The sequence below is a fragment of the Perissodus microlepis genome, chromosome 22 (assembly GCF_051167445.1).
Source record: "Perissodus microlepis isolate ML-2025 ecotype Zambia chromosome 22, ASM5116744v1, whole genome shotgun sequence".
Taxonomy (NCBI): Eukaryota; Metazoa; Chordata; class Actinopteri; order Cichliformes; family Cichlidae; genus Perissodus; species Perissodus microlepis.
In genome coordinates, this window is record NC_140481.1 from 22,673,844 (window position 1) to 22,696,834 (window position 22,991).

Below are 22,991 nucleotides of genomic sequence, written 5' to 3' on the forward strand. Positions count from 1 at the left end.
CCTTTTCATTGTCTCTGTTTTTTACACTGAAACAGGTGCCTGGTGACGCAATGAAATGTGGGAATGGATCAGATCCTGATCAGTGTTATCTCTACAGTCACAGGAGCACAAGTACTGAAAGGGAAAGTCGATTTGCTCCTGGCAGATTGCACCGTGTTCCACACCATCCATAAACGGACTCCCTACATCCAGAAGATTACATTTCCCTGAGAACATTAAGACAGTGTCTGCTGATTTTTTCTTACTTCAGCATGGTGTTTACAGTGCTTACATTTATTAGAGCACCACACAATGTAAGATTCATGTCACAGCTGCCATAAATTAAAAGCACTGGTAATTACCAAAATATTTTTTTATGTTTCTGTAATGGTTAATCCACCAGCATGCACAAGCTCTTTAATCCAAATGACAGTTTTAATGCTAAAATACAGTTATTGTTGTTATCCATGAATTTTCTAATTTACTGTTTGACAAAAACAAAAGCATAAAAAAAAGGCATGCACAGCATTATTTTTTGGATTAGACACTAAATTAAAGTTATTTACTTCCATTCATGAGCAGAAAAATTAGTCTTACTAGTTGAATGTTGCACTTGATTAATTTCTGGATTCTCAGTGACAATTTTTGCCTTTTATTAAGCAAGTGCACTAAAATTCCTAAATCCACATCCAGAACTCTAAAACTTTATTACTTCTAGCCCCAGCTCTGGAAACACATTCGTAATTTAAAGTTAACCTACAACCAAACAGAGGATCAAACAGTCCTTCCTGGTAGCGATAATAAGATGACTCCAGGAATCACCTTAATTCACTTATATAGCTTTAACTGAATTTCAGGTAGAGATATTCATCACTGCTTTGATTAGTCACATCCTGGCAGTGTTCTGTACGTGAAAAAAACAAAAACAGAGCAAAGCAAAGTCTGATTGCTAAACTCTTTTCCTTCTTCAAAAGCCAAAAAATACGATTTAAAATTTATGAATTTGAATTCAAATGAAACTACTTTGTACATTTTGTCATCATTACTAATGTTAGGGCTACGAGCAGTAGCAATAAGCCTACTGACCCATGTTAGTATAGTTTCAAAGACAATCTAAATGGAAACTAAAAGCCATCTCAGCTCCAGGCTACGTTTTCAAGATGTTTTAGTCGCTGCTCCCCGTCTGTGCTGAAACACTCTTTCAGCTTGAGGTCTTGGCGCTTGCTCAAGTCAATGAAGTTAAAGGATTCTCTCCTGAGAAGCTACACCTTTACCCTTTAGGCACTTTGAAATTGACACTGGACAGGCAGCATCACCCACAAAGGCCAAACCAATTTGGTAATGCCCTTTCATCTGTACAAAGATCAGAAATCAGCACACCCGTGCACATGGCAGACCGTACTATATGATTAAAACGCGCTTCACAGGCTACATGTGACAAATCCCACGAGAACATCACATCACAGTTAAGGCTTCCTTTAATCAGTGCCACCTCGCTTTGATCGCTCTGAAATGAACGTTTGTCTCGCTCACCCACAGGTGTTCCTGCGGGTACGTATCAAGATGCAGTTCGGTGCATCGTCTGTCAGTTTGATGGGAGAGCAGGGACGAGTCAGTCTTTCCTCCGCCTCCCTACACCACCCCTCAACACACACAACCCCACACAATGTGAGCTTCCCTCTCCTCTGCAGCAGTGCCACTGTGCACAATGGGATGCTCCAAGTCGCTTAGTTCTTCTTTACCCACACACAAAACTAATTGCACTGCCAAACGCAGAGATCCTGCATAATTCATGTTAGTTGTTCGGACCGCGGAGGGAAGAAAAACAAGAATGAAAAGAAAGTCCAACCCACGGGAAGATGTTTCACATGTGACTCACATTGACTTAAAATTAAAAACACAGCTTCTCATAAAAACCTCTCTCTGTATTTGTCTGTGTCTGAGATGAGGAAATCGGACAGGGCGGCGAGATGGCTTATAAATTCTGGATGAGGTACAGGCACTTTTTGAGAGAATTGCACTGCTGTGAAGATGTTATGTACTTCATTACAAGAGTGCCTGCACTGATTCAGGAGCAGCGGAATTACAGATTGTCACAGTATATGGGAATAATATCAGTACAGATCAGCAACTGCAAAAACCTGTACAGACGGGCAGGCATAAGTGTACAGTGTGTCCACAGTTTCAGGAAACACAAACACTTTGTGGCAGCAGGTTCTCATTCTTGCACGTTTGCCACTTTTCATCGTCCTTTCTGATCTTTTTTAATGTCAGCAAGACTTCATTTTGTCCACCTTGACCTTTGTGTTATCCACATTTTATTAGCCAAACACCAGTTGGTTAAAACAAAGTAACAATGATTGTTAGTTAGTCGTTTGGCACTTTCCTGTTAATCAAACTGCATGATATCAGATTGGCTTCAGTTTCAGTCCTATTCAGTTGTAGTGAAGGCCACAGAGCTGCTAAAGGTGGAGACCTGCACAAGCTGGAGGAAAATAAGCCTAGAAACTATGGCTGAATTCATTCGATTTTTCTGGGGAAAATAAATAAGAGTGTGCTGATGGCGTTGTGCTACCTGGTATAGCGTGTCGTCTATTAATGTGAAGGTCGGTCGTTTGACCCCTGGCACCTCCAACCTGCATGTCAAAGTATTGTTGGGTAAGATACTGAAGCCCAGTTTTCCCCTGACCCAGTGTTAGGTTAAAGTGCTTAGTCAAAGAAAAGCACTTGTATAAATGATTTAATAGGTGAATGACACTTTCAGTTGTCAAATTGAGAAGAAAAGCACCATCTAAGCACCTTTTATTAGTTAGTTTAGTAGCTGTTTCTCTTATGACTGGATGTGTAGAGGCAAAAGTTTAAGAACCACTGCTGTAATCAGTCGTGTTGTTTGAAGCGCACTTATAACATGTAATAAAAATGAAGGCTAATGTTTACCGCCAACTTAACCATTCAGTACTCTGCCACAACATAAGGATGGCTCCTTATGTTATGTCATGCTGAGAAGAGGCCCTGATACAAACTCATGAAACACTGAAGACACTTCATCTCTCGGCTGGCTTGGGAATGCCTTGGTTTCCCCTCCAGAAGAGATGGAAGAGTATCTTTGCTCAGATTGCTGCCCCCACAACCCAGACCCACATAAGTAGCAGAAAACAGATGGATGGCTAACTTTTTTCTTTCTTTTTTTTTTATAAACAAATATCTTTAATGAGATCGATAGTTAAGAATTTAAGAGGGCTATTTTAAAGGGGGAACAATTAATCCGCTAGCTCTAAAATGTATCGACAGATGATGAATCAGCACCAACTTTGACAAATGATTAATCACTTTGGCATTTTCCAATTCCATCATTGTTTTCAGTTGAGTAATCTATAATCCTAATTTAATTTATACATTTTTTAAATTATTGCTCAAATGTTCCAAAATAGTTTAAAACTTTTACTCTTTACAAGTTCTGAGAATGCAAGTTAGGAAACCAGGCTGGCAAAACCCCCAAAGATATTAACTTTATTATAAGAACAGACCAAGAAAAGCAGCAAATCTGATGTTTCTGAAAATATTTTAGCAATTAATATAATAACATAATATACTGGAAATTACAAGAATTCTAGAAGATTATTATTATAAGTATTAGTATTATTTAATGACAGTTTTTGTTTTCTAACATCTCTTTTGCCCATTATGTAAGTCAGCCCATGAAGACAGCGGTCAAACAAACTAATTCATCAGCAGGCGTCCAGACTTGTGTGATTTTGAACCCCCTCCCCCTCGCAGTGACGTGGTGGTAAAAGTGCAACGTGGACGGGGCAAATAACAACACGAAGCCTGACCTGGGGCATGAACCGAAACTAAATCAAGTGTCAAACGTCCCCGACCCCATCCACGTGCTTACCTGTTCTGCCAGCCTTGGATCAGGTTGGTGTATTTGCTCAGGACTCCTTCCAGCTGCCTCTTGCGCGCCTGCTGCTGTTGCTGCAAATTCATGCTGTTCCCCAGCACAGTTGCCCGACTGCCTCCCGCTACAGCCGAGCCGCCGAGGGAGCCGGAGCCGGGGCTGTGCGACCCGGGCCGCCCACCGGGCTTCCTCGACGATGAGCTCCCGCGGAGGTCCGCGGAGGAAGAGTTTGTTTTGTTGGTCCCGGGATGCGGACTGCAGAGCGTCTTGTCCATCCTGGCGACGGGACGGCACACAGCAGGAGGAGGAGGAGGAGCAGGAAGAGAGGGGAGGAGGGGAGAGGAATGGACCAGAAGCAGCAGCAGAAGAGATTTTTAGCAAAGCATAAGTGCTAAACGGGGTTGTGTTTGTCTGCTAAACTAAAGCAGAGGCAGTGGATGTGCAGAAACTGCGCTGCGCGGCGGCTTTATGCGTCCCTCGGTGCGTGACACAGCTGACATATTCCTCGATGGTGTTTGAGTCCCGCTCTGTCCTCTGCAGTGCGCGGCTGTGTGGCAATGTGGGTCTCATCCACCGTTTTTCTGGTAGGAAGGACAGCAGAGCGCAGACACTCCCACTCTACTCTAGACCTGCCCCCGGATATTACCTACTATGCACTCTCCTATGAAACGTATCGTCAGACCCCCCCCCCCTCCGTCCAAAAAAAAAAAAAAAAAAAAAATTGGAAAGGGCAGGAAAAGCCTCACATGACACATATTTAAGCTGATACGCATGACTTTTTTTGTGAACAGTGACAGCTCACTATGTGCATGTATGCATGCCTAAACTACAATAATTGTGGATGAAGAAAAACACAACTATACTGAAGGAATGTTATAGGAAAGAAAATCTAATGTAAGTCCCTAAAGCTTCACTATAGGCGCACTTTAGGGGGACTTCTGTGGAGATAGTCTGTCTAAATATAAAACAATGTGTGTTGGCTTTGACAAATAAATGCCGATAAACTAAAAAGTCTGGATTTGACCAAGAGAGTGTAGAGTTTAGAGGTGCAGCTTGTTTGTGAGTCTGCCTGCCTGTATTTAATAGCTGAAAAGCATGCTTTATTGTGTTGGGATCAGGTGACTGACTTGATCATTGAAGAATATTCCTGTCAAAGTTCACCAGAAGGCCACAAACACAGGACAAGCTCAAAACGTTTTGCAGTTTTAATGGGCAGATGAACAACAGCTAGGAATCCCTACAGCAGGGGTTAGTGTGAGGTAAGACGTCTTTCAGGTAAGTTTAATACAGTTCAGCTCAATTTAGTTTTATTTCTATAGCACCAAATCACAGTAGCAGTTGCCTCACAACGCTTTGTTAATGTAAAGTAAAATCCTGCAATAACAGATAGAAAACCCCAGCAATCAGTTTTAAAGATTTTTATTGGCAGTTCACTACATGTACAGGACCTACAGGATATACTATAAGCAAGTACTTGGTAATAGTGGCAAGGGAAAAACTCCCTTTAAAACCAGCAGAACCAGGCTCAGGAAGGGGCAGCCAACTCCACCACTAGTTGTGGTTGAGGATAGGGAGACAGAACCGACAACAAGCTGTAGAGCTCAGTAATAAGGGGACTAGTTCAGGTCTTGGATATCCAATAATAAAGTCTTTGAAATGAGCAAGGGGAGAGTGGATCAGACAGATCTGCACATATCCAGGCGAGAATGAGACAGACTTTGCAACATATTCCCACATTAGTAGGCTAACAATTTGGTGACAGGTTGTGGTTTTGGGAGTATAAATACTGCATTGAATGAAGATAAGAGACAGGTGTGCCCATTCAGGGTTTCCTGTGACCACACCTGCCACTGAAGGACACTGGTTAGTTTAGATCCATCTCCATATTCAAACGGACAGGGGAGAGAGAGAGAAGACAGGACCATATCAATGCAATATCATTGCCTCAATCATGGCTGACATGTTGTTTGCTTCGGATTATCAGCTGATTTTCTCCTTTACCATCATTTATATTTCCCACCAAGGTACAAATTAATCTTGGTTTTATCTTTACAACTGTTTTTTCCCCATAACTGTGCAGGCTTCTTTAGATGTTTTCTTCAAAAAAATAATCTTGGCTTCCTGTTCCTGAGTGTTAAAGTAGTTTGTACCCTGCTGATTTTTCCATCTCTAAAGTGCTCTCTGTGATAGGTTTATTCTAGTTTTTCAACCTAATGGTGGCCTCCCTCACTTGCACTGAAATCTCTTTGGCACTCATGTTTACAGATATAATAAAAAGTAAAGGGAACATTTCCTCACCTGACCACGAATCTGCTTATCAGTCAAGTGTTAATTTAATTTTGAGCTTCTGAAAATGGGTGATTCTGTATAAAAAAAAGTCTCCATAATTTTTTTGTTATTAAGCCCATCAAATTTAAGCTGAAGGTCTGCACTTCAATTACATTTTGGCTTATTTGATTTAAGATTCACTGTGGTGGTAGTGTAAAAAAGAAGAACTAAAAAAAATGTGTCTTTGCCCAACAAATTATGGACCTAAGTGTACAGCAATCATTCAATCTATAGTCTAAATTAATACCACAAATGTCATGGGGTGAGAGGCAGAGTACGCCCTGAATAGGTAAGAAATACAAACAACAATTCATGCTTATTCATGATAAATTAACCTAATCTCATGATAATAAAATAACATGTCACAATCAACACACGTTTATACTCATAAGCAGACTAGTGCAATGCATACTTGCCAGTGCAGCACAGTCATGATTAAGAATAAAGGTCCAATCCAAATAAAGCAACAAAAAAGTTCCACAAGCAGCAGAAAAAGGAAGGAAGCCCTTACTAGATAGCTTGTTTTATTTCACAGTCGCTTTGTGAGAGAGAAGCATGTGAGAGGATGTAGTTTAGTGTGAATGTGGGTATCTCTTCTTTGACTGCTTCATTTGTAGCATTATGGCCCTGTGAGGTGACTCTTTACACTTTAAAAAAGCAAGTATTTACAACTGGATTAACATTAAAATAAAATGTAGCAAAATGTTACAATTGTGAACCAGACTGGTGTATTGTTACACGAAAGCTATATAGCTAAATGTATGGCACCAGATGATTAACTCTGCTGAAAATGGCTGGTGTTGCACATTGCAAACTGAAACAATAAAAAATATACATATGCACAAATGCACATTAAATAAATCTAAAGGTTATAACAATATTCACCGTGATCTCAGTGTCAGTTTTTTAAATTATTGGTACTCTGTTTCAGTCAATAAAATTCTGGCTATAAACTTCATATATTCTACCTGTGAGTGAGATTTAATTTTCTCATTATCAAAGGAAAGTCCTTGTGAGAGATGCGCAAAAGATCTTTCTGTATACAGTATGTGCCAGAATGAAACGATTCAGGTGTGTTTCAGCGAACATTTGATAGCTTTTGATTTATTAATTTTTTCCCAGAGGAAGTTAAAACACAATACACGGCTGAGTCATCTTTTACATGAGAGAAAGGATGTTATGAGCCCATTTATGTGTAAAACTTTCTTGTATAATACACAAAAACTACTGGTACACAGATTACATTTTAAGATGTTATTACTTTAAAAATTGTGCCCTGGTTATTTAAGCACTAGTAATGCCAAGCAACAGTATTTTTTTAATAATCATTCTTGTGAAAACAATGCACAAGAACCACCATGCAGTAAATGCAGAAATACTGTTAAAGAGATAACAGACATGGACATCGACTACAAATAGCATTTTTTTGAACTGCAGATTCTGCTTTACTCTGCAATTTCTGTGGCCCGAAGAGAGATTACATCCAACCAACTCAGTAGACTACATAGTATAGGGTCAATTTATATTTTACTTGCATGGCTCACTTTCATTTTTATAATCCAGGAAACTAAATAATATGAGGAAAGACTTTTTTTCTGTGAGCAGATATGGTAAAAGAGACTTGACACCAAAGAAGTATTAGTTTGAAATTACTTGAGATAGAAGCATGGATATATTTCTAATCAAATCATTATATAACCTATTTGTGCACATACCCTCACAATCACAACCATGACAACCAGGATGAAAAGGACACTTTAATGAGGACAAGACTGAAGACTATTGCAGGCCATTAAGAAGAGACTGAGATTGCACTGAGAAATCGAAGGCATGCCCCAATGAATCTCCACAAGATGCTTAACGGGGCACAGAGAGATTCTGGCTGCTTGTAAAGCAGAGATCAATATGAGAGAGAAAAAAAATCCTTGGGCAACAGAGAGTCAGTGGTTTTGTTGTAGGCTCGTGCTTGAGGTCAAGGCGGCTTGATTCTGACAATGTTGGTTTTTTTGGGGTTTTTGGTTTTTTTTTTAGAATTTATACATTATAGAAAGGAATTAAAATGTATTTATTTAGAGATGTTTCTACAGTCCATGATACAGTAGCAGTACTAGTGCCACAATCATAGTGCCACAATCCTATACATCACAGCACTGACAACACTGTTATGTTAATGTGACACTAATAGCTTTGACAAAATCACAAAATCTTGATGGGCCAGAAATGGGAAACCCTCTTTTTGATGTGATGGCATCAGGGCAGGCAAGACAAGCAGTGCTTTTCCAGGTTAATCAATTAAAACCAAAGTTAAAGCAATGCCTGTCCATTGATCTTTTTTATAATTTTAATAATTATTAGATTTTGCATATTATAAACAACAAAAACAAAAATACAACAATAAAGAACAAGAAAAAAAAACAGTGAGGTTTTAACGTCTGTTGCATTAAGCTGGAACGTCCAATTCAGGTAGACAAATAGGTGCAAAAACTGTCCCATTGTTCCACCGAAGCTTCAGTCGCGTGATGTAACCTTCCCAACATCTTTTTGCAAGAAACGTCTCAATCATTCTTTCTTTCCACTTTTTAAGTGTTGGAGTATGGGAGTCCTTCCAATGTGGAACCTCTCCTTTGTCTCCTAGTAGACACAATTTAGGTCATATGGGCAAGTTACAAGGTGTCCATCCCTGCATATATTTCAATACAGTTGTCCAAACTGGGAAAACCAGCGAGAATTCCCAGAGGGTATGTATCAAAGTACCTTTAGTTTGGTAGCATTTCCAACACTGGTCATCTATACCAACACTTTGTAGTTTGCTAGAAGTCAGAGTTGTCACACTGCTGGAGTAGATGCCACAACACAGACCTTCAGTGACACTTTACTCAAGGATTTTGCATTAATAAACTTGGTAGACATATTTCTACCATAACATTGCCAGGGCAAAAGTTGTGGCTTTCCCAATCCTCTTTGTCTGACGGATTCAGGAAAATGCTTAGGACACTGTTTGTAATTCCAGGCCACATGTTTGGTCCTGCAGCCAACCAGCCCATGGAATACAGCACACGGGTGAACAAAGTGAGGCAGGAGTTTGCTGATTTCCCCTTGTGACTTTTATAGGCTTTCTTCCTGCTAAAGACTTTTGACAAGAAATTATTCATATTTGAGCTTTAATTCAGCCTCTCTTTTTTCTGTTAACTAACCCATAGGTGGCAGTAAGTGGCTAGACTTGTGCCCTCTGGCTGGGATAACTGTCAGTTATCTCATTAAAACAGTACAGAGAAACTGACACTATGATCACATGATCCAGGCCACAGGTGAAGATGAACAAACTAATGTCACAGTTTCCAAGCATTTCATTCTTCATACAGTTATTTTCAATCATGTTTTATTTTTGTTGTTGAATATAATCTTTGTACCATTCACCTTTTCATTAGATGTCATAATAATTAATTATTGACACTATATTTTTGTTTGTAAAGCATTTGGTTTTCCTTTTTCTTGCCAGGTTGTATTTTTTGCACAAAGGAAAATGACTCTGATAGATGTATGTTTTTAAAAACAAACACTGATAAGTCACAATCAGCATTTCTTAAAAGTGCTCTCTTTGGATATTCTGAGCTATTTTTATCTGATAAATATAGCTATAATACATATGTGGAGATGTATGAAATAAGCAGAATACATATGAATACCAAGGTAAATAGGTTTTCAACATTCTGTTTTACTTTAATAGTGAAACATTGGAATAACTAAATAAGAAACGGTTAATGGCAGGTGTGATGCTTTGTACATAAACTTTATAAATGTGCAGAGTTGTCTGGATTGCTCCTGCTTCTTTAATTGTAGCTTGAACTGGAATAAACAAGGTTTCCTCACTAACAAAATGAAAGCGTTTATGTCTATGTGCTGTCCTGCAAATAAAAGTCCACAGAGAGCAGAACCACTGTGGTACTGAAGAGAAACTTACAGTAACCCGGCCTGGTAATAACTTAACTGCAGTTGGTACTCCAAACACCTCAAACACAAGACAACACAGCACATATATCGTCTCAGCTGTTCCTAGAACTGCGCTCTTCTGTACAGAGATCTCGGATCTTGTTCCTCGGCAATAGGGTCTCATCCCAACAGGCAACATTGCGATGATTGTGACAAGTCATCACTATTATATGTCTTGGGACTGTGAAGACGTGGGGATTTTACATGTTGGGAATGACAGTGGGCCTCTAAGAATGAGAGAGGGTTGGAACGAATCTATACATGTGCTCTACGTGTGAAATGAAAATAATAAACCTAAAAAAGCATTATGTACCTTAAGTCTGTATAATTTCAAAACCTGAGTCGGTTTGGAATGCACTATGTGATGGCCACAACATGAAGCTATTTTATTGTTGTCACTAATATCACAAATACATTGATGTGATTATGTTCGACTGGATGGCTTGAGCTTCTGCTCTAAGCATCTTTTACGGCCACAAGTGAGGTTATATTGGAATATATTAAGAATCCAGAGTGTATTGTGAGGACGTGAAAGAGTTCCTTTTACGTAACTATGAGACGCCTTAGGCCGTGAAAAATCATCAATATGTTGTGTGTTGGGAATGATAATGCTCTAGTGTCCTATACACAGTAGATTTTAAGAAATTCTAGATGTATTATTGAAATAAGAAAAAGAAGAAAGACACGATAGATAAAGTTCCTATAACCTGCAAAGCTGATTTCACAGCAACCCTACAGCTACCGCAACAAGCCGCAGTTTGTTGAGTTTAACACACAAAGGTTGATGAAGCTCTTGAAAACAGATTTTTAAATAAGGAAAGCAGATGTCAGGAGTGGGATTTGAACCCACGCCTCCATTTGGAGACCAGAAGTCCCTTTTGTCTGGAAGGAGCCTATCCTTGAGTCTGGCGCCTTAGACCACTCGGCCATCCTGACGAGTTGACCAACGATCTCTTCAAAGTCATCCTGGATGTTCAAATGTCCGAACCACCTCAGCAGGCTGTTTTCGATGTGGAGGAGTTGCAGCTGTAATCTGAGTTCCTCCTGAAATACTAAGCTTGTCATCCAATCTCCGAGGCCGAGCACTGCCACCCGACGGAGAAAACTCATTGCCGCTGCTTATATCTGTGAGCTCATGCTTTCATTCACTACCCACAGTTTGTGACCCTAGGGATGCTGGTAAACCTACAGTGTTGGTTTTTTGCTCAGCTCTCTTGAAATTTCGTCCAGAATCATCAAATGAATTGGTGGAGATGTGGACTTGTGCCGACACGACAGTGTAGCTTTGGTTTCTCTTACCATACTTTCATCTTCCTTTGCGCAACACGCCATTTACTGTTCTCTATACACACTTCTTTTCTCTCTTGCGGGCAGTTGCACAAAAGTCCCCTCGCCCAACGTGGGGCTCGATCGCACGACCCTGAGATTAAGAGTCTCATGCTCTCCCGACTGAGCTAGCTGGGCTTCTTCAGCAGCAAGTCTTTAAGATGGACACAGGTTCTTATAGCTGGGGGAGGTTGACTAGCATTTCAAGAGCAGGCAAAGAAAGCACAGACTACTTTCAAGTTTTTCTATCATCCATTCAAGCTCTTATGTCCTTGTATGCATGCCACACCACGGGGCATGCTCCGATTGAGATGACTGAATGTCTCCCGGGGAATCTTCTCCCCAGATCTGGATCAGGGCATCACTGAGCTCCTGGACAGTCTGAGTTCCAACCTGGCAGTGTCAGATGGACCAAAGCTAAATGTCCCAGGGGTGTTGTATTGAATTTTGGTCAAGTAGGCCAATATAGGGTTGGGGGGTGGGGAGTGTCGGTCAACGGTATCAGTCCCCACGCAAACTGCCTGCATACTCTTGTCGGATGAGGCCGGGCAGCAGGAAGAAAGCCAGGAGCCATTGCACCAGCGTAGGGTCTGACAGTGGGTCAGAGAATTTCATGCCCATACCTAACTGCACTCATTGTGCCGTTACCTTGCCTGTAGAGGCCTGTGCATACCTCAGTGCATGTGCCTCTCCAGACCATCGCTGACCCACCAGCAAAGCGCTCATAATCAAGGATGTTACATTCAGCATAAAGTTCCCCACGACTTCTCGGGAAGCTTTCACATGTGTTATATGTTCTCAGGGTAAACCCGCTGTCCTCTGTGAAAAGCACAGGGTGCCAGTGGTGGAGGTGGCAATTCTGGTATTCCATGACAAATGCCAGATACAAGCGGGATTTCTGTTCAGGCTTCCACTTAGTGGAACTCTGTCATGTTAATGAAAGCTCTTCACTACAAAAGTTCCTATAACCTGCAAAGCTGATTTCACAGCAACCCTACAGCTACCTCAACAAGCCGCAGTTTGTTGAGTTTAACACACAAAGGTTGATGAAGCTCTTGAAAACAGATTTTTAAATAAGGAAAGCAGATGTCAGGAGTGGGATTTGAACCCACGCCTCCATTTGGAGACCAGAAGTCCCTTTTGTCTGGAAGGAGCCTATCCTTGAGTCTGGCGCCTTAGACCACTCGGCCATCCTGACGAGTTGACCAACGATCTCTTCAAAGTCATCCTGGATGTTCAAATGTCCGAACCACCTCAGCAGGCTGTTTTCGATGTGGAGGAGTTGCAGCTGTAATCTGAGTTCCTCCTGAAATACTAAGCTTGTCATCCAATCTCCGAGGCCGAGCACTGCCACCCGACGGAGAAAACTCATTGCCGCTGCTTATATCTGTGAGCTCATGCTTTCATTCACTACCCACAGTTTGTGACCCTAGGGATGCTGGTAAACCTACAGTGTTGGTTTTTTACTCAGCTCTCTTGAAATTTCGTCCAGAATCATCAAATGAATTGGTGGAGATGTGGACTTGTGCAGACACGACAGTGTAGCTTTGGTTTCTCTTACCATACTTTCATCTTCCTTTGCGCAACACGCCATTTACTGTTCTCTATACACACTTCTTTTCTCTCTTGCGGGCAGTTGCACAAAAGTCCCCTCGCCCAACGTGGGGCTTGAACCCACGACCCTGAGATTAAGAGTCTCATGCTCTCCAGACTGAGCTAGCTGGGCTTCTTCAGCAGCAAGTCTTTAAGATGGACACAGGTTCTTATAGCTGGGGGAGGTTGACTAGCATTTCAAGAGCAGGCAAAGAAAGCACAGACTACTTTCAAGTTTTTCTATCATCCATTCAAGCTCTTATGTCCTTGTATGCATGCCACACCACGGGGCATGCTCCGATTGAGATGACTGAATGTCTCCCGGGGAATCTTCTCCCCAGATCTGGAACAGGGCATCACTGAGCTCCTGGACAGTCTGAGTTCCAACCTGGCAGTGTCAGATGGACCAAAGCTAAATGTCCCAGGGGTGTTGTATTGAATTTTGGTCAAGTAGGCCAATATAGGGTTGGGGGGTGGGGAGTGTCGGTCAACGGTATCAGTCCCCACGCAAACTGCCTGCATACTCTTGTCGGATGAGGCCGGGCAGCAGGAAGAAAGCCAGGAGCCATTGCACCAGCGTAGGGTCTGACAGTGGGTCAGAGAATTTCATGCCCATACCTAACTGCACTCATTGTGCCGTTGCCTTGCCTGTAGAGGCCTGTGCATACCTCAGTGCATGTGCCTCTCCAGACCATCGCTGACCCACCAGCAAAGCGCTCATAATCAAGGATGTTACATTCAGCATAAAGTTCCCCACGACTTCTCGGGAAGCTTTCACATGTGTTATATGTTCTCAGGGTAAACCCGCTGTCCTCTGTGAAAAGCACAGGGTGCCAGTGGTGGAGGTGGCAATTCTGGTATTCCATGACAAATGCCAGATACAAGCGGGATTTCTGTTCAGGCTTCCACTTAGTGGAACTCTGTCATGTTAACGAAAGCTCTTCACTACAAAAGTTCCTATAACCTGCAAAGCTGATTTCACAGCAACCCTACAGCTACCTCAACAAGCCGCAGTTTGTTGAGTTTAACACACAAAGGTTGATGAAGCTCTTGAAAACAGATTTTTAAATAAGGAAAGCAGATGTCAGGAGTGGGATTTGAACCCACGCCTCCATTTGGAGACCAGAAGTCCCTTTTGTCTGGAAGGAGCCTATCCTTGAGTCTGGCGCCTTAGACCACTCGGCCATCCTGACGAGTTGACCAACGACCTCTTCAAAGTCATCCTGGATGTTCAAATGTCCGAACCACCTCAGCAGGCTGCTTTCGATGTGGAGGAGTTGCAGCTGTAATCTGAGTTCCTCCTGAAATACTAAGCTTGTCATCCAATCTCCGAGGCCGAGCACTGCCACCCGACGGAGAAAACTCATTGCCGCTGCTTATATCTGTGAGCTCATGCTTTCATTCACTACCCACAGTTTGTGACCCTAGGTGAGAGTAGGGATGCTGGTAAACCTACAGTGTTGTTTTTTTGCTCAGCTCTCTTGAAATTTCGTCCAGAATCATCAAATGAATTGGTGGAGATGTGGACTTGTGCAGACACGACAGTGTAGCTTTGGTTTCTCTTACCATACTTTCATCTTCCTTTGCGCAACACGCCATTTGCTGTTCTCTATACACACTTCTTTTCTCTCTTGCGGGCAGTTGCACAAAAGTCCCCTCGCCCAACGTGGGGCTCGAACCCACGACCCTGAGATTAAGAGTCTCATGCTCTCCCGACTGAGCTAGTTCGGCTTCTTCAGCAGCAAGTCTTTAAGATGGACACAGGTTCTTATAGCTGGGGGAGGTTGACTAGCATTTCAAGAGCAGGCAAAGAAAGCACAGACTACTTTCAAGTTTTTCTATCATCCATTCAAGCTCTTATGTCCTTGTATGCATGCCACACCACGGGGCATGTTCCGATTGAGATGACTGAATGTCTCCTGGGGAATCTTCTCCCCAGATCTGGACCAGGGCATCACTGAGCTCCTGGACAGTCTGAGTTCCAACCTGGCGGTGTCAGATGGACCAAAGCTAAATGTCCCAGGGGTGTTGTATTGAATTTTGGTCAAGTAGGCCAATATAGGGTTGGGGGGTGGGGAGTGTCGGTCAACGGTATCAGTCCCCACGCAAACTGCCTGCATACTCTTGTCGGATGAGGCCGGGCAGCAGGAAGAAAGCCAGGAGCCATTGCACCAGCGTAGGGTCTGACAGTGGGTCAGAGAATTTCATGCCCATACCTAATTGCACTCATTGTGCCGTTGCCTTGCCTGTAGAGGCCTGTGCATACCTCAGTGCATGTGCCTCTCCAGACCATCGCTGACCCACCAGCAAAGCGCTCATAATCAAGGATGTTACATTCAGCATAAAGTTCCCCACGACTTCTCGGGAAGCTTTCACATGTGTTATATGTTCTCAGGGTAAACCCGCTGTCCTCTGTGAAAAGCACAGGGTGCCAGTGGTGGAGGTGGCAATTCTGGTATTCCATGACAAATGCCAGATACAAGCGGGATTTCTGTTCAGGCTTCCACTTAGTGGAACTCTGTCATGTTAACGAAAGCTCTTCACTACAAAAGTTCCTATAACCTGCAAAGCTGATTTCACAGCAACCCTACAGCTACCTCAACAAGCCGCAGTTTGTTGAGTTTAACACACAAAGGTTGATGAAGCTCTTGAAAACAGATTTTTAAATAAGGAAAGCAGATGTCAGGAGTGGGATTTGAACCCACGCCTCCATTTGGAGACCAGAAGTCCCTTTTGTCTGGAAGGAGCCTATCCTTGAGTCTGGCGCCTTAGACCACTCGGCCATCCTGACGAGTTGACCAACGATCTCTTCAAAGTCATCCTGGATGTTCAAATGTCCGAACCACCTCAGCAGGCTGCTTTCGATGTGGAGGAGTTGCAGCTGTAATCTGAGTTCCTCCTGAAATACTAAGCTTGTCATCCAATCTCCGAGGCCGAGCACTGCCACCCGACGGAGAAAACTCATTGCCGCTGCTTATATCTGTGAGCTCATGCTTTCATTCACTACCCACAGTTTGTGACCCTAGGTGAGAGTAGGGATGCTGGTAAACCTACAGTGTTGTTTTTTTGCTCAGCTCTCTTGAAATTTCGTCCAGAATCATCAAATGAATTGGTGGAGATGTGGACTTGTGCAGACACGACAGTGTAGCTTTGGTTTCTCTTACCATACTTTCATCTTCCTTTGCGCAACACGCCATTTGCTGTTCTCTATACACACTTCTTTTCTCTCTTGCGGGCAGTTGCACAAAAGTCCCCTCGCCCAACGTGGGGCTCGAACCCACGACCCTGAGATTAAGAGTCTCATGCTCTCCCGACTGAGCTAGTTCGGCTTCTTCAGCAGCAAGTCTTTAAGATGGACACAGGTTCTTATAGCTGGGGGAGGTTGACTAGCATTTCAAGAGCAGGCAAAGAAAGCACAGACTACTTTCAAGTTTTTCTATCATCCATTCAAGCTCTTATGTCCTTGTATGCATGCCACACCACGGGGCATGTTCCGATTGAGATGACTGAATGTCTCCTGGGGAATCTTCTCCCCAGATCTGGACCAGGGCATCACTGAGCTCCTGGACAGTCTGAGTTCCAACCTGGCGGTGTCAGATGGACCAAAGCTAAATGTCCCAGGGGTGTTGTATTGAATTTTGGTCAAGTAGGCCAATATAGGGTTGGGGGGTGGGGAGTGTCGGTCAACGGTATCAGTCCCCACGCAAACTGCCTGCATACTCTTGTCGGATGAGGCCGGGCAGCAGGAAGAAAGCCAGGAGCCATTGCACCAGCGTAGGGTCTGACAGTGGGTCAGAGAATTTCATGCCCATACCTAACTGCACTCATTGTGCCGTTGCCTTGCCTGTAGAGGCCTGTGCATACCTCAGTGCATGTGCCTCTCCAGACCATCGCTGACCCACCAGCAAAGCGCTCATAATCAAGGATGTTACATTCAGCATAAAGTTCCCCACGACTTCTCGGGAAGCTTTCACATGTGTTATATGTTCTCAGGGTAAACCCGCTGTCCTCTGTGAAAAGCACAGGGAGCCAGTGGTGGAGGTGGCAATTCTGGTATTCCATGACAAATGCCAGATACAAGCGGGATTTCAATTCAGGCTTCCACTTAGTGGAACTCTGTCATGTTAACGAAAGCTCTTCACTACAAAAGTTCCTATAACCTGCAAAGCTGATTTCACAGCAACCCTACAGCTACCTCAACAAGCCGCAGTTTGTTGAGTTTAACACACAAAGGTTGATGAAGCTCTTGAAAACAGATTTTTAAATAAGGAAAGCAGATGTCAGGAGTGGGATTTGAACCCACGCCTCCATTTGGAGACCAGAAGTCCCTTTTGTCTGGAAGGAGCCTATCCTTGAGTCTGGCGCCGTAGATCACTCGGCCATCCTGATGAGTTGACCAACGACCTCTTCAAAGTCATCCTGGATGTTCAAATGTCCGAACCACCTCAGCAGGCTGTTTTCGATGTGGAGGAGTTGCAGCTGTAATCTGAGTTCCTCCTGAAATACTAAGCTTGTCATCCAATCTCCGAGGCCGAGCACTGCCACCCGACGGAGAAAACTCATTGCCGCTGCTTATATCTGTGAGCTCATGCTTTCATTCACTACCCACAGTTTGTGACCCTAGGGATGCTGGTAAACCTACAGTGTTGGTTTTTTGCTCAGCTCTCTTGAAATTTCGTCCAGAATCATCAAATGAATTGGTGGAGATGTGGACTTGTGCAGACACGACAGTGTAGCTTTGGTTTCTCTTACCATACTTTCATCTTCCTTTGCGCAACACGCCATTTACTGTTCTCTATACACACTTCTTTTCTCTCTTGCGGGCAGTTGCACAAAAGTCCCCTCTCCCAACGTGGGGCTCGAACCCACGACCCTGAGATTAAGAGTCTCATGCTCTCCCGACTGAGCTAGCTGGGCTTCTTCAGCAGCAAGTCTTTAAGATGGACACAGGTTCTTATAGCTGGGGGAGGTTGACTAGCATTTCAAGAGCAGGCAAAGAAAGCACAGACTACTTTCAAGTTTTTCTATCATCCATTCAAGCTCTTATGTCCTTGTATGCATGCCACACCACGGGGCATGCTCCGATTGAGATGACTGAATGTCTCCCGGGGAATCTTCTCCCCAGATCTGGACCAGGGCATCACTGAGCTCCTGGACAGTCTGAGTTCCAACCTGGCAGTGTCAGATGGACCAAAGCTAAATGTCCCAGGGGTGTTGTATTGAATTTTGGTCAAGTAGGCCAATATAGGGTTGGGGGGTGGGGAGTGTCGGTCAACGGTATCAGTCCCCACGCAAACTGCCTGCATACTCTTGTCGGATGAGGCCGGGCAGCAGGAAGAAAGCCAGGAGCCATTGCACCAGCGTAGGGTCTGACAGTGGGTCAGAGAATTTCATGCCCATACCTAACTGCACTCATTGTGCCGTTGCCTTGCCTGTAGAGGCCTGTGCATACCTCAGTGCATGTGCCTCTCCAGACCATCGCTGACCCACCAGCAAAGCGCTCATAATCAAGGATGTTACATTCAGCATAAAGTTCCCCACGACTTCTCGGGAAGCTTTCACATGTGTTATATGTTCTCAGGGTAAACCCGCTGTCCTCTGTGAAAAGCACAGGGTGCCAGTGGTGGAGGTGGCAATTCTGGTATTCCATGACAAATGCCAGATACAAGCGGGATTTCAATTCAGGCTTCCACTTAGTGGAACTCTGTCATGTTAACGAAAGCTCTTCACTACAAAAGTTCCTATAACCTGCAAAGCTGATTTCACAGCAACCCTACAGCTACCTCAACAAGCCGCAGTTTGTTGAGTTTAACACACAAAGGTTGATGAAGCTCTTGAAAACAGATTTTTAAATAAGGAAAGCAGATGTCAGGAGTGGGATTTGAACCCACGCCTCCATTTGGAGACCAGAAGTCCCTTTTGTCTGGAAGGAGTCTATCCTTGAGTCTGGCGCCTTAGACCACTCGGCCATCCTGACGAGTTGACCAACGATCTCTTCAAAGTCATCCTGGATGTTCAAATGTCCGAACCACCTCAGCAGGCTGTTTTCGATGTGGAGGAGTTGCAGCTGTAATCTGAGTTCCTCCTGAAATACTAAGCTTGTCATCCAATCTCCGAGGCCGAGCACTGCCACCCGACGGAGAAAACTCATTGCCGCTGCTTATATCTGTGAGCTCATGCTTTCATTCACTACCCACAGTTTGTGACCCTAGGGATGCTGGTAAACCTACAGTGTTGGTTTTTTGCTCAGCTCTCTTGAAATTTCGTCCAGAATCATCAAATGAATTGGTGGAGATGTGGACTTGTGCAGACACGACAGTGTAGCTTTGGTTTCTCTTACCATACTTTCATCTTCCTTTGCGCAACACGCCATTTACTGTTCTCTATACACACTTCTTTTCTCTCTTGCGGGCAGTTGCACAAAAGTCCCCTCTCCCAACGTGGGGCTCGAACCCACGACCCTGAGATTAAGAGTCTCATGCTCTCCCGACTGAGCTAGCTGGGCTTCTTCAGCAGCAAGTCTTTAAGATGGACACAGGTTCTTATAGCTGGGGGAGGTTGACTAGCATTTCAAGAGCAGGCAAAGAAAGCACAGACTACTTTCAAGTTTTTCTATCATCCATTCAAGCTCTTATGTCCTTGTATGCATGCCACACCACGGGGCATGCTCCGATTGAGATGACTGAATGTCTCCCGGGGAATCTTCTCCCCAGATCTGGAACAGGGCATCACTGAGCTCCTGGACAGTCTGAGTTCCAACCTGGCAGTGTCAGATGGACCAAAGCTAAATGTCCCAGGGGTGTTGTATTGAATTTTGGTCAAGTAGGCCAATATAGGGTTGGGGGGTGGGGAGTGTCGGTCAACGGTATCAGTCCCCACGCAAACTGCCTGCATACTCTTGTCGGATGAGGCCGGGCAGCAGGAAGAAAGCCAGGAGCCATTGCACCAGCGTAGGGTCTGACAGTGGGTCAGAGAATTTCATGCCCATACCTAACTGCACTCATTGTGCCGTTGCCTTGCCTGTAGAGGCCTGTGCATACCTCAGTGCATGTGCCTCTCCAGACCATCGCTGACCCACCAGCAAAGCGCTCATAATCAAGGATGTTACATTCAGCATAAAGTTCCCCACGACTTCTCGGGAAGCTTTCACATGTGTTATATGTTCTCAGGGTAAACCCGCTGTCCTCTGTGAAAAGCACAGGGTGCCAGTGGTGGAGGTGGCAATTCTGGTATTCCATGACAAATGCCAGATACAAGCGGGATTTCAATTCAGGCTTCCACTTAGTGGAACTCTGTCATGTTAACGAAAGCTCTTCACTACAAAAGTTCCTATAACCTGCAAAGCTGATTTCACAGCAACCCTACAGCTACATCAACAAGCCGCAGTTTGTTGAGTTTAACACACAAAGGTTGATGAAGCTCTTGAAAACAGATTTTTAAATAAGGAAAGCAGATGTCAGGAGTGGGATTTGAACCCACGCCTCCATTTGGAGACCAGAAGTCCCTTTTGTCTGGAAGGAGCCTATCCTTGAGTCTGGCGCCTTAGACCACTCGGCCATCCTGACGAGTTGACCAACGATCTCTTCAAAGTCATCCTGGATGTTCAAATGTCCGAACCACCTCAGCAGGCTGTTTTCGATGTGGAGGAGTTGCAGCTGTAATCTGAGTTCCTCCTGAAATACTAAGCTTGTCATCCAATCTCCGAGGCCGAGCACTGCCACCCGACGGAGAAAACTCATTGCCGCTGCTTATATCTGTGAGCTCATGCTTTCATTCACTACCCACAGTTTGTGACCCTAGGGATGCTGGTAAACCTACAGTGTTGTTTTTTTGCTCAGCTCTCTTGAAATTTCGTCCAGAATCATCAAATGAATTGGTGGAGATGTGGACTTGTGCAGACACGACAGTGTAGCTTTGGTTTCTCTTACCATACTTTTATCTTCCTTTGCGCAACACGCCATTTACTGTTCTCTATACACACTTCTTTTCTCTCTTGCGGGCAGTTGCACAAAAGTCCCCTCGCCCAACGTGGGGCTCGAACCCACGACCCTGAGATTAAGAGTCTCATGCTCTCCCGACTGAGCTAGCTGGGCTTCTTCAGCAGCAAGTCTTTAAGATGGACACAGGTTCTTATAGCTGGGGGAGGTTGACTAGCATTTCAAGAGCAGGCAAAGAAAGCACAGACTACTTTCAAGTTTTTCTATCATCCATTCAAGCTCTTATGTCCTTGTATGCATGCCACACCACGGGGCATGCTCCGATTGAGATGACTGAATGTCTCCCGGGGAATCTTCTCCCCAGATCTGGACCAGGGCATCACTGAGCTCCTGGACAGTCTGAGTTCCAACCTGGCAGTGTCAGATGGACCAAAGCTAAATGTCCCAGGGGTGTTGTATTGAATTTTGGTCAAGTAGGCCAATATAGGGTTGGGGGGTGGGGAGTGTCGGTCAACGGTATCAGTCCCCACGCAAACTGCCTGCATACTCTTGTCGGATGAGGCCGGGCAGCAGGAAGAAAGCCAGGAGCCATTGCACCAGCGTAGGGTCTGACAGTGGGTCAGAGAATTTCATGCCCATACCTAACTGCACTCATTGTGCCGTTGCCTTGCCTGTAGAGGCCTGTGCATACCTCAGTGCATGTGCCTCTCCAGACCATCGCTGACCCACCAGCAAAGCGCTCATAATCAAGGATGTTACATTCAGAATAAAGTTCCCCACGACTTCTCGGGAAGCTTTCACATGTGTTATATGTTCTCAGGGTAAACCCGCTGTCCTCTGTGAAAAGCACAGGGAGCCAGTGTTGGAGGTGGCAATTCTGGTATTCCATGACAAATGCCAGATACAAGCGGGATTTCAATTCAGGCTTCCACTTAGTGGAACTCTGTCATGTTAACGAAAGCTCTTCACTACAAAAGTTCCTATAACCTGCAAAGCTGATTTCACAGCAACCCTACAGCTACCTCAACAAGCCGCAGTTTGTTGAGTTTAACACACAAAGGTTGATGAAGCTCTTGAAAACAGATTTTTAAATAAGGAAAGCAGATGTCAGGAGTGGGATTTGAACCCACGCCTCCATTTGGAGACCAGAAGTCCCTTTTGTCTGGAAGGAGCCTATCCTTGAGTCTGGCGCCTTAGACCACTCGGCCATCCTGACGAGTTGACCAACGACCTCTTCAAAGTCATCCTGGATGTTCAAATGTCCGAACCACCTCAGCAGGCTGCTTTCGATGTGGAGGAGTTGCAGCTGTAATCTGAGTTCCTCCTGAAATACTAAGCTTGTCATCCAATCTCCGAGGCCGAGCACTGCCACCCGACGGAGAAAACTCATTGCCGCTGCTTATATCTGTGAGCTCATGCTTTCATTCACTACCCACAGTTTGTGACCCTAGGTGAGAGTAGGGATGCTGGTAAACCTACAGTGTTGTTTTTTTGCTCAGCTCTCTTGAAATTTCGTCCAGAATCATCAAATGAATTGGTGGAGATGTGGACTTGTGCAGACACGACAGTGTAGCTTTGGTTTCTCTTACCATACTTTTATCTTCCTTTGCGCAACACGCCATTTACTGTTCTCTATACACACTTCTTTTCTCTCTTGCGGGCAGTTGCACAAAAGTCCCCTCGCCCAACGTGGGGCTCGAACCCACGACCCTGAGATTAAGAGTCTCATGCTCTCCCGACTGAGCTAGCTGGGCTTCTTCAGCAGCAAGTCTTTAAGATGGACACAGGTTCTTATAGCTGGGGGAGGTTGACTAGCATTTCAAGAGCAGGCAAAGAAAGCACAGACTACTTTCAAGTTTTTCTATCATCCATTCAAGCTCTTATGTCCTTGTATGCATGCCACACCACGGGGCATGCTCCGATTGAGATGACTGAATGTC

General features: G+C 44.3%; 1 protein-coding gene and 16 non-coding genes across 19 annotated transcripts in view; all 17 read right to left on the reverse strand.

Moving 5' to 3' along the window:
* Positions 1-4,484, reverse strand: part of osbpl10a (oxysterol binding protein-like 10a) — a 98,542-nt gene extending 94,058 nt beyond the window's left edge. For 2 of the 3 annotated variants that reach the window (XM_084918811.1, XM_084918810.1), the window contains exon 1: positions 3,875-4,484. In XM_084918811.1, the coding sequence (XP_084774937.1) occupies positions 3,875-4,152 (278 nt within the window). In that variant the 5' untranslated portion in view covers positions 4,153-4,484. The remainder of the gene's footprint in view (positions 1-3,874) is intronic. The other variant, XM_084918809.1, reaches the window with a different exon arrangement.
* A 6,536-nt stretch (positions 4,485-11,020) lies between these two features.
* On the reverse strand, positions 11,021-11,131 carry trnal-caa (transfer RNA leucine (anticodon CAA)). The gene is made up of 2 exons: positions 11,094-11,131; positions 11,021-11,066 (listed from the first exon to the last, which is right to left on the reverse strand). It is a non-coding gene; the product is annotated as a tRNA-Leu (tRNA).
* Positions 11,132-11,586: 455 nt separating this feature from the next.
* On the reverse strand, positions 11,587-11,659 carry trnak-cuu (transfer RNA lysine (anticodon CUU)). Its single transcript has one exon. It is a non-coding gene; the product is annotated as a tRNA-Lys (tRNA).
* Positions 11,660-12,608: 949 nt separating this feature from the next.
* Positions 12,609-12,719, reverse strand: trnal-caa (transfer RNA leucine (anticodon CAA)). The gene is made up of 2 exons: positions 12,682-12,719; positions 12,609-12,654 (listed from the first exon to the last, which is right to left on the reverse strand). It is a non-coding gene; the product is annotated as a tRNA-Leu (tRNA).
* A 455-nt stretch (positions 12,720-13,174) lies between these two features.
* trnak-cuu (transfer RNA lysine (anticodon CUU)) lies at positions 13,175-13,247 on the reverse strand. Its single transcript has one exon. It is a non-coding gene; the product is annotated as a tRNA-Lys (tRNA).
* A 949-nt stretch (positions 13,248-14,196) lies between these two features.
* On the reverse strand, positions 14,197-14,307 carry trnal-caa (transfer RNA leucine (anticodon CAA)). The gene is made up of 2 exons: positions 14,270-14,307; positions 14,197-14,242 (listed from the first exon to the last, which is right to left on the reverse strand). It is a non-coding gene; the product is annotated as a tRNA-Leu (tRNA).
* A 465-nt stretch (positions 14,308-14,772) lies between these two features.
* On the reverse strand, positions 14,773-14,845 carry trnak-cuu (transfer RNA lysine (anticodon CUU)). Its single transcript has one exon. It is a non-coding gene; the product is annotated as a tRNA-Lys (tRNA).
* A 949-nt stretch (positions 14,846-15,794) lies between these two features.
* trnal-caa (transfer RNA leucine (anticodon CAA)) lies at positions 15,795-15,905 on the reverse strand. The gene is made up of 2 exons: positions 15,868-15,905; positions 15,795-15,840 (listed from the first exon to the last, which is right to left on the reverse strand). It is a non-coding gene; the product is annotated as a tRNA-Leu (tRNA).
* Positions 15,906-16,370: 465 nt separating this feature from the next.
* On the reverse strand, positions 16,371-16,443 carry trnak-cuu (transfer RNA lysine (anticodon CUU)). Its single transcript has one exon. It is a non-coding gene; the product is annotated as a tRNA-Lys (tRNA).
* A 949-nt stretch (positions 16,444-17,392) lies between these two features.
* trnal-caa (transfer RNA leucine (anticodon CAA)) lies at positions 17,393-17,503 on the reverse strand. The gene is made up of 2 exons: positions 17,466-17,503; positions 17,393-17,438 (listed from the first exon to the last, which is right to left on the reverse strand). It is a non-coding gene; the product is annotated as a tRNA-Leu (tRNA).
* Positions 17,504-17,958: 455 nt separating this feature from the next.
* trnak-cuu (transfer RNA lysine (anticodon CUU)) lies at positions 17,959-18,031 on the reverse strand. The gene has a single exon. It is a non-coding gene; the product is annotated as a tRNA-Lys (tRNA).
* A 949-nt stretch (positions 18,032-18,980) lies between these two features.
* Positions 18,981-19,091, reverse strand: trnal-caa (transfer RNA leucine (anticodon CAA)). The gene is made up of 2 exons: positions 19,054-19,091; positions 18,981-19,026 (listed from the first exon to the last, which is right to left on the reverse strand). It is a non-coding gene; the product is annotated as a tRNA-Leu (tRNA).
* A 455-nt stretch (positions 19,092-19,546) lies between these two features.
* trnak-cuu (transfer RNA lysine (anticodon CUU)) lies at positions 19,547-19,619 on the reverse strand. The gene has a single exon. It is a non-coding gene; the product is annotated as a tRNA-Lys (tRNA).
* Positions 19,620-20,568: 949 nt separating this feature from the next.
* trnal-caa (transfer RNA leucine (anticodon CAA)) lies at positions 20,569-20,679 on the reverse strand. Its single transcript has 2 exons — positions 20,642-20,679; positions 20,569-20,614 (listed from the first exon to the last, which is right to left on the reverse strand). It is a non-coding gene; the product is annotated as a tRNA-Leu (tRNA).
* A 455-nt stretch (positions 20,680-21,134) lies between these two features.
* trnak-cuu (transfer RNA lysine (anticodon CUU)) lies at positions 21,135-21,207 on the reverse strand. Its single transcript has one exon. It is a non-coding gene; the product is annotated as a tRNA-Lys (tRNA).
* A 949-nt stretch (positions 21,208-22,156) lies between these two features.
* Positions 22,157-22,267, reverse strand: trnal-caa (transfer RNA leucine (anticodon CAA)). The gene is made up of 2 exons: positions 22,230-22,267; positions 22,157-22,202 (listed from the first exon to the last, which is right to left on the reverse strand). It is a non-coding gene; the product is annotated as a tRNA-Leu (tRNA).
* Positions 22,268-22,732: 465 nt separating this feature from the next.
* On the reverse strand, positions 22,733-22,805 carry trnak-cuu (transfer RNA lysine (anticodon CUU)). The gene has a single exon. It is a non-coding gene; the product is annotated as a tRNA-Lys (tRNA).
* Between the last annotated feature and the right edge of the window lie 186 nt (positions 22,806-22,991).